We start from the raw sequence: 13,104 nt of genomic DNA, 5'->3' as shown, positions 1-13,104 counted from the left end.
AAAGACACATTTCTGTAGTGAGGGAGAATGCAAGTTGGATCTCAGTTAAGTAGTTTGGCCTTGGAAAGCAGGGCCCCAGATGGCCACAGAGAAGACACCCTCAGAGGTATTCTTTATATTCTGTTTCTTAAACTAGGTGGTTAGTAAATGGCTAGTATTGTTAATATCTTCATATGGAATGTGTCTTCTGCCTATCTGAAATATCCCACCTCCAGGAGAAAGGGAATTGAAGCAAAGTCAGCAGGGCAAGGGTCAGCAGGGCAAGGGTCAGCAGGGCAGGGGTGAGCAGGGCAGAGGTCAACGGGGGAAGAGTCAGCAGGGGCAGGATAAGAGGTCAGCAGGGGCAGAGGGTAGGAGAAGCAGGGGTCAGCAGGAGCAAGCTCTGAGCTTCACTGGGGGCTGTGAACAGCAGAGGATGGAAGAGCCCTGGTCCATCACAAGAGTATGAAGAAGCCCTGGCCAAGGCTTGGGGAATGAGGAGCCTTGGTTGAAGTCAAGTGTGGGTTTTTGCCTGCAGAGGGAGAAAGCCCTGGGCTTTCTAGGTGAGGTCACCCTAGAAGGAATAGAGAGTGACACAATAGAGGACCAAGACCAGAGGCCCGAGCAGCACCAACCTTTGGGAAGAAATGGAGCCATTATAGCTGAGTCTGGGTTGAGTGTAGAGACCCCAAATCTGGAGTGAACTTGACCAATGGGGGTCTGACATTGAGGAGAACAACAAGACCAGGCATGGACATCAGCCCTGGATTCTCCTATGTGGACCTAGAGGACTAGCTCAGAGCCTTTCCCAGGGAGGAGAAGTGGAAGCCACATTGCTAGGAAGGAAGAAGTGACCCAGGATAGGAAGTGAGGTCAGAGAGTTGAGACCACCCTTAGGCAGTTCTGCCGAAAGCAAGGGATAATGCCTGGGAGGGTTCTAAGTCTGTTCAAATTTTCTTTTGAACCAGGCCTGGTACAAATCTGTAATCTTAGGTACTCAAGAGGAAGCTGAGACAGGAGGACCATCCATTCAAGGCTTGCCTGGGCTACAGACTGAGTTCAAGTCTCGCCTAAATGACCTAGCAAGACCTGTGTCAAGAAACGAAATGCAGGGGATTAGCTCAGAGGTAAGCAATTGCCTGCTGTGTATAAGGACCTGGTTTGATCCCCAGCACCCACCCCACCCCCACATACACACACACTTTGAATTTTCCAGTCTAGTTTAGTGCCAATGAGGCCCAAGAGGAGCCTTGGGCCTTCTTACCTTTCTGATAGAAGAAAAGCAGCTATCCCATGAGGCTGAAGCTATGGGAAAGGTAGTATCTCCAGATGTGGGGAGGAAGGAGTGTGTTTATCACCAACTCTTTAGAATTGGTACTCCATGATAACAAGGAAAACAAACCAACTGCCATTTTCACTGTGGGTTTTTAATTCTATACAGATCATCACTCTATGTTCTAATCATCTGCACCCAGGACCAGGGCACCTCCCACCCAGTGCACATGGGCAAGGCCTGAGTCTCCTGGCTGAGTATGCATCCGTCTCCCTCCACTCTGGCTGATGGGCATCCAGTAAGCACCGGCACTGAGCTTCCCACCCCTTTCCTGTGGCTCACTGTCATCGAGGCTCCTCCTGACTTTAGAGTTGGTGGAAGAATAAAATGAGACAGGGAATACCCAGGGCCTAGCATACAGTAGGCACTTACTAATTGCTCCATGCAAAGTCTAGGAACATAACAGTTAACTGATATAGCCACCCACTTCTATTTGATTCGGACCTGCCTCTAATCCTACCTCATCCCACTCCACCTACAAAGGCTTCCCCTGGCCCCAGAGGCCAGCTCCACCAGAGGCCACAGTGGTCCAGCCTAGGCTGCCTCCACAGCAGCTGAATTTAGGCCCGCCCATGCCATGCCAGCGGGGTGTCCCTGGAGGAAGCACTGCCACCTGGCCACAGGGGGCAGTTGTCATGGGGATGCTGGGCCTGCTGAGCTATCTGCTTAGCAACAGGACTCCCAGGCCTGTCACCACGGAAACAGCCTAGGCAAGCAGTGATGGGGAACAGCTGTCCAGGTTCCCTGCTCTTTCTGGAGGATTCCCCCTCCTTAGGCAGACAGGATGGTATTCCCCCAGCAGCCGAGAACCTGAAAACTGCTCTTTCAACCCCAGACACTTGCCCTAACTAGCAAGGTCCAAGGGCCTGCAGGTGCCTCTGCAGCCAAGTGTTAGGTAGAAAGGTAGAGTGTGAAGCAGAAGTTGGTGCCATATCACCTCTACGCTCCAGGTCTGACCTTGGGGTGCTGAAGCCCCACACCTGTGCCTCATTGACTGCTGCCTATGATGCTCTCACTATAACTGGTCACCTCCTGCCCACAGCCGCCCTCCCTCTTCTGAGGGTGTGTCTGTTTGCAGCAAGAGGCCATGGCCCCTGCTCAGCATCTAGCTGGATGGAGTTCAGGTGTCCATGTACTAGCCTCCTCCTCCTTCACAGAGATTGTGGAGCCCCAGCAGAGGCAGGGAGGACCCGCATCAGGGTCCCCACCTTTGCCTTCCCCCTAAACTAGTGGCATTAGGAATAAACTCTCTTACCCTCCTCAGGAGCCACCGAAGGTTCTACATGGGTACACACCTGTCTGCAGTCAGGCCGCATGCTCCCATGCACAGTTCTGCATGCAAGCCAACTCCATGCCTCTGGTGGGGAGTAGGCTCCTGCACATGTCCCTAGGAGCTTAAAGAGCAGTGTCCCACCACCCTCCATACCCTCTCTGGAGACTCCAGGTTTCCCTATGAACTTTACCATCCCCATCTCTGTCCCCCAAATAAGTCAGCATTTGCTAGAATTTTTTATTTAAATAAAATATACAAGACGGTGTGTTTAACCGTTTTTCTGTTTTAAAAGTGGAAGATTTGAAAATTGCTTGTAGAGGTTGGGGGGTGGAAGGTCCTACTGACTGGACTTGGCCTCTCTATGGTCACCAAGGAGTTGGCCAGTGGGTCAGAGTGTTTATAAAATGCATGTGTCAGTAGAGAAGAGTGGCTAGGCCAGGCCTGATGACAAGGGACTCTTCACTCCTTACACCCAGGCCCTCCATCTCCTCTCCTATGCCTCTAGGATGGACTGTAGGTCTGGGTGGAGTCCTGCTGGCTACCTGAGCTGCCTTCCTTGAAGGTAGGGTACAGAACTCTCCAGTCTTGAGGACTGCCTGGGTCTGGGGAGACTTCGCTAGTCCCTGGATAGTCTAGAGCTTCTACTGATTTCCTAGGGCCCTAGGACCTTTGTCCCTTCTCTCCTGGATTATTGCTCTCCACTCCCTGCAGGCCATCAACAGAGGGATTCCCTGGGGCATCCCAGAGCCAAACCTGCTCCTGCCACCATCTGGCTAGTGCATGGGGACCACAGGCATGGTAGAACCAGCCCTCCTCACTAGGTCAATGTCCTACCTGCTTAGACCCATATATAGGGTCCTGCTGGAGAAGCTGATCAAGCCTCAGGAGCTGTCAGGGATACTTTCCAGTCTCTGGAGTCTGCTCTGGTTGCTTGTTGCCTTCAGAGCCAAACCCACATGCCAACCTGGCCTGTCACCCAAGGTCCTCCTCTTGTCCCCAGCCTGTATTTTTCCCTCAAAAGCCCAGCTCCACAACTCCCTATCACTGCAGCCACCTCCTCCCATGCACTCCCTCCTCCCTCCCGCCCTCCCTCCGCCCTCCCTCCCTATCGCTCTCTCCCACCCTTCCCATATCTCAAGGCCTGACTCAAGCCCACCACTGGCCATGCACCTTCCTCAGGCCGTGATGGAGGCCCAGCCACCTCCTGAGCCCTGAGATTTTAAGTCTTGGAGCCCTCAGCTAAAGTTCCCTGGGATCTCACCACAGTTCACTAGAGTAATGGGCTAAGTTTATGAGGAGGGGGCGAAGAAACATGATTTATTGAGCACCTACTATGCTGTGCGCCAGGCACTGGGCTGGACATTTCATGCCTTTTTCTTATCTGGTTCTCACTGGTCATTGTGAGGCAGTTCCATGGTTGTTCTTATCTTACTAACTAGGGAACAGAAAGGTCATATAACTTGCCCGAGGCCACACAGCCTAGAAGCGTCAGAGCTGGGATTTGAACTGAAGCCTGACTGCCACCAAGTTCCCATCTCTCCTTTCTGCTTTTTTGCCTAGGAACCAAAAGCTAGGGCTCGATGAAACACTGTTTTCTGATGGGAGGAGCACAGGCTTCAGCCTTAGGGAAGTGTTGATCTGCAGCTCAGCTCAGCCCAGCTCTGCCACTCCCAGCTATGTGATTCTGGAAAAATGACTGAGACCTGTTTCCTCGCCGGTGAAATGGGAAAAAAATCAAAGAATCCACCTCACAGTCTGTGGGTATGTGTAACCAGTGCTTGGCACAGAAAAGGCTCAATAAACAGAAGTTCCCCTCACCGCCCATTGTACAGCCAGAGAAACTGAGGGCCACAGAGGTGACAGGTGTGCTTGAGGCCCTGGGAAGTGAAAGGCTCAGCCTGGGGTCTTCCCCTTCCGTGGGACTAGAGGTTGGACTAGAACTGGGTTGCAGCCCAGAGATGGGGAAAGAGGATCTGCTGCAAGGTTCCAGGGGTCCCCTTCCCTGAGGACTGGGAGAGAGAACTTCCCCCAGAGCCTGCAGTGCCCAGCCTGCGGGCCACAGCAGATTGCTGATGTAAGGTGGTCTGGGTGTCCTGGCAACATGGGGTTAAACTAGACTGCACACACGTGTGTGCACGTGGGAGCTGATACCTACACAGCTCTACAGAGCACTACATAGCTATACATAAACACATCTTACATACATATACATATTCATATACATATCTTGCTACGTTTACAGTAGAAAAAAATGCAAGGCCCTCAAGGGTCCTGTGTGTCCCAAGGACTCAGGCGCAGGCGGCTCCTGGGAACACACCCTAGGGCAGCCCCCAGCAGAGTGGGCTCCAAGTTCACAGCCAAGGGACTGATGAGCTCTTGTTCTAAAGAACAATACAATGACAGGTCTGTTCTAGGACCCGGAACATGGGTCACCCCACCCCTGCCCTGCCCCCCCCAGAGACCCTGCCTGCCTTCCTTTGGCTGTTGCCTTTGGGCCTTACTGCTCCCCTCCCTCCCTCCCTCCCTCTAGTGCTGAGTATTAAAATAGTCTATAAAAGCAAGTGACCAAAAATCTATAGCTCTAAGAATACCTGGTTATTTTCTGCTGTCATTTTTCTGGGGTATTTTTTAAATGGTTATTATTGTTATTGGTATATCTCCTAATCACAGTTAAACCTGAAGGAAGAAAGGAGGGAGAAAAAAGAAGAGGGAGGGAGGGCCCAGCTCATAGATTAGACGGCAGTTTTGAGCGCACTGGCTCAGACCTAGCCCCAGGTTCCCTCTGGGGTGCAGCAGTCAGAGGGGGCCCTCCAGAAGAGACAGCTCTTGCCCCAAACAAGGAAAGTGGGGGTGGCAGAGAACCTGAGGATGTCTTCCGAGGCAAAGTGACATGCTGGCCTGGGATGGCACCATAGGGCCTCCCAGGAGGCCCCAGGCCCCCACTACTCCCGCTGCCACCCACAGCTCTGGGAAAAAGTGGGAAGGCAGCCACCGACTCCCCTGAGGAGTGAGGGGAGGCCCTGCGGAGAGTCTGTGCCCCATCCTGGGGGAGGGCTGGCTGAGAGGCTGAGATGAGCTTCAGGTCCTGTGTGAGGCGGCCTGGGGTGAGGGGTGGTGTACCCCTGCGTTGTGGGACTTGGGGAGGTGGAGGACTGGATGCAGGTGGCAGGAGCAAGGAACCATGGGAGCCAGAGGCCCGCGGTGGGGCACTTGGGAAAGTTCTTGGGGGGCCTGGGCTATGGCCCGGAGGGCTGAGGCCTCCTCGTTGGGTAAAGGCTACAGGAGAAGCACCCCCAGAGGCCCCTGCCATGAAGGATGGCCGTTCAGGCCGTGGGGGTGTCTCTGGTGTACTTGGTGGGCCAGCTGCCAGACCTGGGGACAACTCTCCAGGAGGCTGACCCAGCTGCCCAGGGCTGGACGATGGTGACCTAGAAGAGGGCGGGGGTGGCAAGAAGTGCTCCAGGAGTCCCAGGCCTCCTCGGGCCCCAGGCAGTGGGGGTGGCAGCTGGGCAGCCTGTGGGGAACGAGCGCCTGGCTGCAGTGGGGTGAGCAGCGGGGAGTCAGAGGATGACAGGGAGCCACCTAGCGCCTTGTGAAAGTGGCCGAACCCAGCTGTGGTGGCAGCAGCTGCGGAGGTGGATGGTGTGGGGGCTGGTGGGGAACCGCAGGCCCCTGGAGGTGGGGAAGAGCTAGAGGAGGGCAAGAGAGGGCTCAATCCAGGAGGTGCAGAGAATCCAGCCAGCTGTTGGATGTGGAAGGAAGATGAAGATGGCGTGTCCACCTGTGATGGGCTGCTGGCTGGCGAAACAGAGCCCAGCGCCGAAGGGATCAGGGACTGCAGCCTCCTTGGGTGCCTCGGTGTCTGTCCAGCCCCAAGGTTGCCCAGTCCGGGTCCCGGCGGGGGCCGGAAGATGGCGGCGGGCAGGCGAGGGTGGTGTGTGAGGGCTATGGCCACCGACGTGGTTGCAGCAGCAGCCTGCAGCGGTGCCTGGATCAGCGGGGTCCATATGACAGGTGTGGGGGTTGGGGTGGCTGAGGCAGCAGCCTGGACACGGTGAGCGCAGTGGGCCATCTCTCGGTCATGCCTCACGATTTGCTGGATGATCTCGTTCTCCTGGTAGTTGAAGACGCCTGAGTTGAGGTCGTGCTGCACCTTGTGGAGGAGGATGGAATTCTTCTTGCCTGAGGCAGAAAACAAGAGCAGACACTCAGGTCGCACCGGAGGTGCGTGGGGGGTACGGAGTATGTGTGTGCTTACTTCCCTGCCCTCCCCCATGCACACCCTGCCCCTCACCTATGCGGTCCAGGCGGTCCAGCGCAACAGTCTCAAAGGCCCTCCGCATCATGGGATATTCCTCCAGCACCTCATTAAAGTTGTCCACACTCAGTGAGTAGAGGCGACAATAGGTATCCGCCCTCACGCTGGCTGTGCGCCGCCCCCGGGTCAGCAAGCAGATCTCTGTGGACACAGCAAGACTCAGGGTCAATTAGGCACAGAATGTCCATGCCACTCAGAGCTGTTCCATCCTGACCTTGGTACAGTGAACTCACAAGGCTGTCTACTAGGTTGTAGCCATATTAGGTACCAGCCTCACCCCCACCGAATAGATGTCAAGCTGTTTCTGTTGATGAGGCCAATCCCCCTCCAATGGACAGAAGGCTTGTGCCACCCCATATTCCTATGTTGAAATCCCCACCTCAAGATGATCTGGTACTTAGAAGTGGGACTCTGGGGGGTGACCTGTGCCCTTATAGAAGAGACTAGAGAGGGGCAGGTACGATGGTCCAGCAGAATGGCACTTTTGGCCAAGTCTGATGATGTGAGTGGGATGCTCAGGACCCACATGGTGGAAGGAGAGACTTGACTGCCCCAAGTTGTCCCCAAATCTCTACGTGGGTGCCATGATTTATGGTGTGGGTGGGTATGAGTGGTGAATGCAGACTCATGCATGCACACAAATATAATAGAAGAAGCCAGGAAAACAACACACATGCTCTTTCTGCTGTCTGAGACACAGCAAGAAGGCAGTAGTCTACCACTATGAGAACCCTCAATGGAACCCACCAGGCTAGCACCCTGGCCTGTGACTCCCAGCCTCCAGAGCTGAGAAACCAAGTCCTATGGTTTATAAGCCACCAGTCTTATATACTTTATTATAGCAGCCCTCACAGACAGACACCCTATACTGGGCTGACAGATACCCATTTCCAGGCTGTGGCCACGAAGAGCCCTCTGTGCTTATGATCTCAGGATATCCTTCCAGCTTAGCTCCTAGTCACTCTTGTTCTCCTCGGGGGCCCCTGGCTGTCTCACCTCCAAAATATGAGCCATCAGCCAGCTTGGTCTCCTTGTTGCCCTTGGTGAGCACACTGACAACACCATGCTGAATAAAGTACATCTTCTTGCCGATGGTGCCTTCTCGGATGATGTAATCCCCAGGCTGGAAGACCTCAAAGCGCAACTTGGTCAGCATGGACGTCACAAAGTTAGGGTCTGCATTGGCAAACAACGGCATGGAGGCCACCAGCTTTCGGCAGTTAAAGTTGATGATCTCCTGCTCCACGGATGGCATGGGTAGGGACACAAAATGGAACAGGTGAGGAAACAGTGTGCCAAGCAAGGCCTGGGACCCACTCCCTGACCAAGCTGTCTGCAGCTCACCTCTCGTAGCGGCTCACTCAGTTCACCCAGGATGCTTTCCTCATCAAACATCTTGCCCTGGTAGCGGTGTTCATAATAGTCATGGATACGCTGTCGGGTGTCGGGCGGGAGCTTGTGGAAAGACATGTACTGCTCCACCTGTTTATACTGAGATGGGAGAGAGAGACAAGCGTCACCTCCTCGCATGTCAGGCTGATGACTAGAAGCATACACACCTGAGGCTCTCTTAGCTAACTTTGGCTCAGTGTAATCACACTGCACCCAAAATAATGGCCCTGACTCCAAGCTCTGTGTGGCGATGGACATAGGTGCTCAAGTGTTGGAAACTATAAAGATAAGTGGGAACAGGGACTGTCCACAGAGCAGGTATGGGGCTAATGACTAGTAGAGTGATCAAATTTCCTCTAAATATCTGGTATTTCTACATCACTCTGGAGTCACCAACTCTAGAAGAGAAAGGTACCCTCCACCCCCTCCCCAACACACACACACCAGGAGTGGCAATAGGCCCAGTGACAGGAAATGCTGCAGTGGGCTGAGTACAGGAAGTGTAAGTGAGGACAGCTGACCTTTGCAAGGTATGTCTGTAAATAGGGCCTCAGCTGAGACTTGATTCTTTTTTTTTTTTTTATGGCCGCTCCAATCCAGGGGGGCCACAGGAATGGCAGGGCCTCCTGGCCAGCCATTGTGATGGAGGCAACCTGCACATTTGGAGCTGTGTTTTAGAGAATTGCATCTCAACAAACAGATGAAGGAACACCAGGCAGGGGTAAGAAGGCTGTTGAAGTCATCCAGGGAAGAGCTGGGGGGCAGGGCATCAGAGAGGTAAGACATTTTTTTTCCCTAGGTAAACAGGAAGACCCAAAGAGCTAGGAACTCAGAACAAAGTAAGGACGATTCTCGAAGAATTCGCAAGCAGCTTCACTCTGGGTGTAGTGTAACAGACCACAATGCCATTTCTACACAAATCCCTGCACAGGCTGGGCCCTGATACTGGCTTCAGATCCTACCTAGACTGGCCTGAGTCCTGTCCTTTATGACCTGACTCTTATCTGTCCCCACTTACTGCTAACCCAGAACAGTGCCTCCTACCACCCTCCTCCACGCCGCTGCATGTGTGCCTCATGACCACTGGCCTGGAATTCTCTCCCACTCTCTCCTTCTGCCTCCTCACGGCCTGCAGGCTCTCCTGAGGTTTTCTCTTAACATCACAGGACCTGGACCTCCACACCTGAGTGAATGCCATCTGTCAGTCATCTTCCCAGGGAACAGCAGCCAAGCCAGACAAACGGCTAATGAATCAACGGATCCTGAGGTCTACTGTATGTCAAACACTGTGGACAACAGAATTGGATCCTGCCCTTGAGGAGCTATAGCCTGGACAGGGAAAAATGACCATCACGATATATGCATGCGTGCGTGCGTGCGTGCGTGCGTGCGTGCGTGCGTGCGTGCGTGCGTGCGTGCGTGCGTGCGCGTGTGTGTGTGTGTGTGTGTGTGTGTGTGGTTATTCAGTTACAGGAGGCAAAGTGGGGTGGAAAAGAAGTAGAGGGTGCTGTGGGAATCACATGACAGACTGGAGCTAAGTGAGTCATAGAAAGTCAAGTCCAACATAAGATGTGGAGCTGTCAGGGGAAGAAAAGAAATAGATGTTCTGTTGCTAGAGCTTTGTCTAGGCCCAAAGCAGGAGCAACTACAGAGACCAAGAGCATGAGAGATCCAGTCTGAATTGAGTTGAACATTAGCTGGATTTTGGCCCTTCATAAGTGCAAGGTGAAAACATCTGTCTAGGAGCTCATCTTGATCTTAGGAGCAACAAGAAACCTTCAAGAGTTTTACACAAGGAACGACTCTGTTTTATTTGTGTGTGCGTTGTGTGTGTACACATATGAAGAGTTGGTACAGAGGTGTAGGCTGGCCTGGCTTCACAGAGGCTGGCCTAGAAGTTCCTGTGAGGCTAAGGATAGCCTTGGAACTTCTGATCCCCTTGCCTGTACCTCCCAAAAGCTGGAGTTACAGGCATATACCACCATACCCAGTTTATATGGTACAGGGATCAAATCCAAGTCTTCATGCATGCTAGCATGCATGCACGCTATCCAAGCACTACCAACTGAGATATATCCCATCCTTGTTCTGCACAGAGGGAAGTGACAGTACCACACTCAGAGCTGTCAGAGGGGAACCTCAGACTGCCTAAATCTAGGCCATAGTTCTCAGTCACTACAATCAGGACATGGCTATAGTGACCCTGAGAAAAGGCTAAGCAGGGAAGCAGGGGTTTCAAGTGGCCATCAGGCAATGCCATCAAACTTGGCTGATGGCTCCTAGCTAGGGTCTGAGCTCCTAAGGTATGTTAGTAAAATGTGCAGAGTACAGGTTTGGTGTGGTGGGGGAAGCAGGAGGGACTGCCCTGATTTTATACATGATGAGGGTGCGTGGTCCATGGGCCACCAGGGAAACACTGGAGCTGAGAATGGGCTGGGCTGGTGATGCGCCTGTTCTCCCTGCAGACAGATGGCCATGACGCATGTGAGTGTGTCATGGCAGAACCTAACACCTGGGAAGCTCAACAGCATCAGAACACGGAGGGTCCTGTGGTGACGGATGAGAAGCCAGGCAAGGCCAGAGATGTGCAGTCCTGGGAACCAAATGAGAGGCCAAGGAGTGGGGGACCCTGTCAGCTGCTGCCAAGTGTGGCTTGAAGACCTTACTAGATTATGCAACAATGAGGGCACTGGTCCCTTTGAGTAAAGAGACAACTCACCCCCACTCCCCCTACAGCAGAGAAGAAGGAAGGCTGTACACTGAGCAAAAGGTTTAAGTCGGGGACTTGACAAGTTTCTCATTTAGAAAGACTCTCCATTACAGTACTGACAGTTGTGGGCCTGGGCACCTGGTGCTGGCCATGTGTGCTTCCTCTTGCACATGTCCAATGAGCAGATCCTCCTGAGAAAGCCCTGGGTGGACACAAGGCTCAACCTACCTTCTCCTGGTACTGGCGCCGGGAGGAATCCAGAGACTGGATGAGGGCAGTGGCATGGCCGATGAACATGGCATAGCAGGTGGCACCCACAATCATGCTGAGCATGGTGAGCCAGACGTCAGACATGCCTACAGGTGCCTGCCGTCCATACCCTATGCACAGCATGTGACTCATGGCCTTGAAGAGGGCATAGGAGTACTGCTTCCCCCAGGAGTTATTCTGCAGACAGAGCACAGGAGGACACATGGATGGGGATGGGTAGAGTAAGCCTGAGCTATCAACAGGGAAGGCCCTTCTTGCTAGTGTTAGACCCCCGGAAAACTCAGGTATCCGGGGTCCCAGGCCACGACTGCGGTCACCCCAATCACCAGGCGGACTCGAGAGCTTGCTGCAAACTGCATGAGGCTTTATTGTAATTTAACGAGCTAACCCCATGTTAGCTCGGGTCTTTCACCCACCCGCCATGGCGGATGGCTAGCAAAGACAGCTCCTAGGGCCTCCCAAGAGATCTTATAGGACAGCGTAAGGGGAGTGTCTAGGGGTACGCACAGGCTCACGATTGGTGTGCCTCCAGGCTTGGAGGGTTTGCCCTGTGTTGATTGGTCAACTGGTTGTTATGGCCCATAGGCCCTCCCAGGGTGGTTGCTATGCTCTTCGAGTCATTGCTGTGCGCTTGTCCGTAAAGTACACCCAGAGCTGTAAAGCATAGCGCCACCAGCTAACTTCTGATTGGTTCCTTGTCACAAGGCAGGCATCTGACTTTCTAGTGACTAACTAACTTCTGATTGGTTCCTTGTCACAAGGCAGGCATCTGACCTCTAAGTGACCAGGGCAAGTTTATGGCAAGCACGTGTTCGGCTGTTATGGCTGCTGAAAGGGGAGCTGGTCCCTTCACTAGCACCTAGAAGAGTCCTTACCAACCTTCAGGCACAAGGGTCCCCAGTGTTGTTGTTGGCTGAACACCTTTGGTGATGGGCGGGGAAGCTGGTACTGGCAACCCATGGTGGCGGTGAACAAAACCTAGACTTTCCTATTACAGTGGGGTGGGGAGAGGGAAGCAAGGATCACCCAGGAAGTTGCATCAAGAGGGTGAACCAGCTGGTCCTGATCTGACCTCAGTGGCAGGGGAGAGGATGGCTAAATTCTCCTGGCTGGGTAGCATATGGCCCCAGGCTGAGCTACCCTGCTGTCTTTCCCTCACTAAGTAGCTTCATCCCTATCCCTAAACAGCTGCCAAATGAAGCCCATTTCCCCACTGACCTCAATTATAAAGCTAGCCATGTTTCCCCTGGGGGGGGAGATGGCTCTGCAGGAGCTAACATCACTGTCCTCATTTTGGGTGAGCAGCAGTTGTGGCTTCCTGACACTCAAAACCCTGTCTCATCTGCCTAAGGCTATGGCCCCTGCTTCTCCTGCCTTTGCCCCTGAAGGTGGACTCTCCTGAGCACACAGTGCGTGGGCTGGGAGGAGGGAAATAGGGAGGGCATCTCAGCTATTTTTGTCTCCAAAGCCAGTAAGTGTCTCAGGGAAGGATCCTTGCGGGAGCATTGGGCTCAGAAAGGCCATCTCTTGAATTTAGTGCATGTGCGCGCCTGTTACCTTCACACGCATGTAAGAAATGCCCCCCATAAGAGGGGGCCACATGATGAACCCTACCCCTGGCCCTCTGCCCAGTGTCTCCACTCAGAAACCGAGGTCTTAGGCACAATATAAGACCCACAGAGCCTGTGCCTAGAGCCCTAAGCATTTCTGCAGCATCTGGCCATTCAGGCATCTGGAAGATGCCAAACCAGACCTGTGCCAAGTTCAAGGTCACCATTCTGGCTAGAGCTGAGCTCATTTGTGGAGTCTGTGGTTCAGACTAGGAGAGG

General features: G+C 53.5%; 1 protein-coding gene across 1 annotated transcript in view; it reads right to left on the bottom strand.

Moving 5' to 3' along the window:
• Positions 1 to 5,310: 5,310 nt before the first annotated feature.
• Positions 5,311 to 13,104, bottom strand: part of Hcn4 (hyperpolarization activated cyclic nucleotide gated potassium channel 4) — a 39,491-nt gene continuing 31,697 nt past the window's right edge. The window contains exons 4-8 of the mRNA XM_027414906.2: positions 11,234 to 11,452; positions 8,248 to 8,394; positions 7,900 to 8,140; positions 6,880 to 7,044; positions 5,311 to 6,767 (exon numbers count right to left, since the gene is read on the bottom strand). Of these exons, the coding sequence (XP_027270707.1) occupies positions 5,311 to 6,767; positions 6,880 to 7,044; positions 7,900 to 8,140; positions 8,248 to 8,394; positions 11,234 to 11,452 (2,229 nt within the window). The remainder of the gene's footprint in view (positions 6,768 to 6,879; positions 7,045 to 7,899; positions 8,141 to 8,247; positions 8,395 to 11,233; positions 11,453 to 13,104) is intronic.

The sequence above is a fragment of the Cricetulus griseus genome, chromosome 4 (genome assembly GCF_003668045.3).
Source record: "Cricetulus griseus strain 17A/GY chromosome 4, alternate assembly CriGri-PICRH-1.0, whole genome shotgun sequence".
Classification (NCBI taxonomy): domain Eukaryota; kingdom Metazoa; phylum Chordata; class Mammalia; order Rodentia; family Cricetidae; genus Cricetulus; species Cricetulus griseus.
Note: the sequence above shows the minus strand (reverse complement) of the source record. Positions and strands in the feature narration are given on the sequence as shown.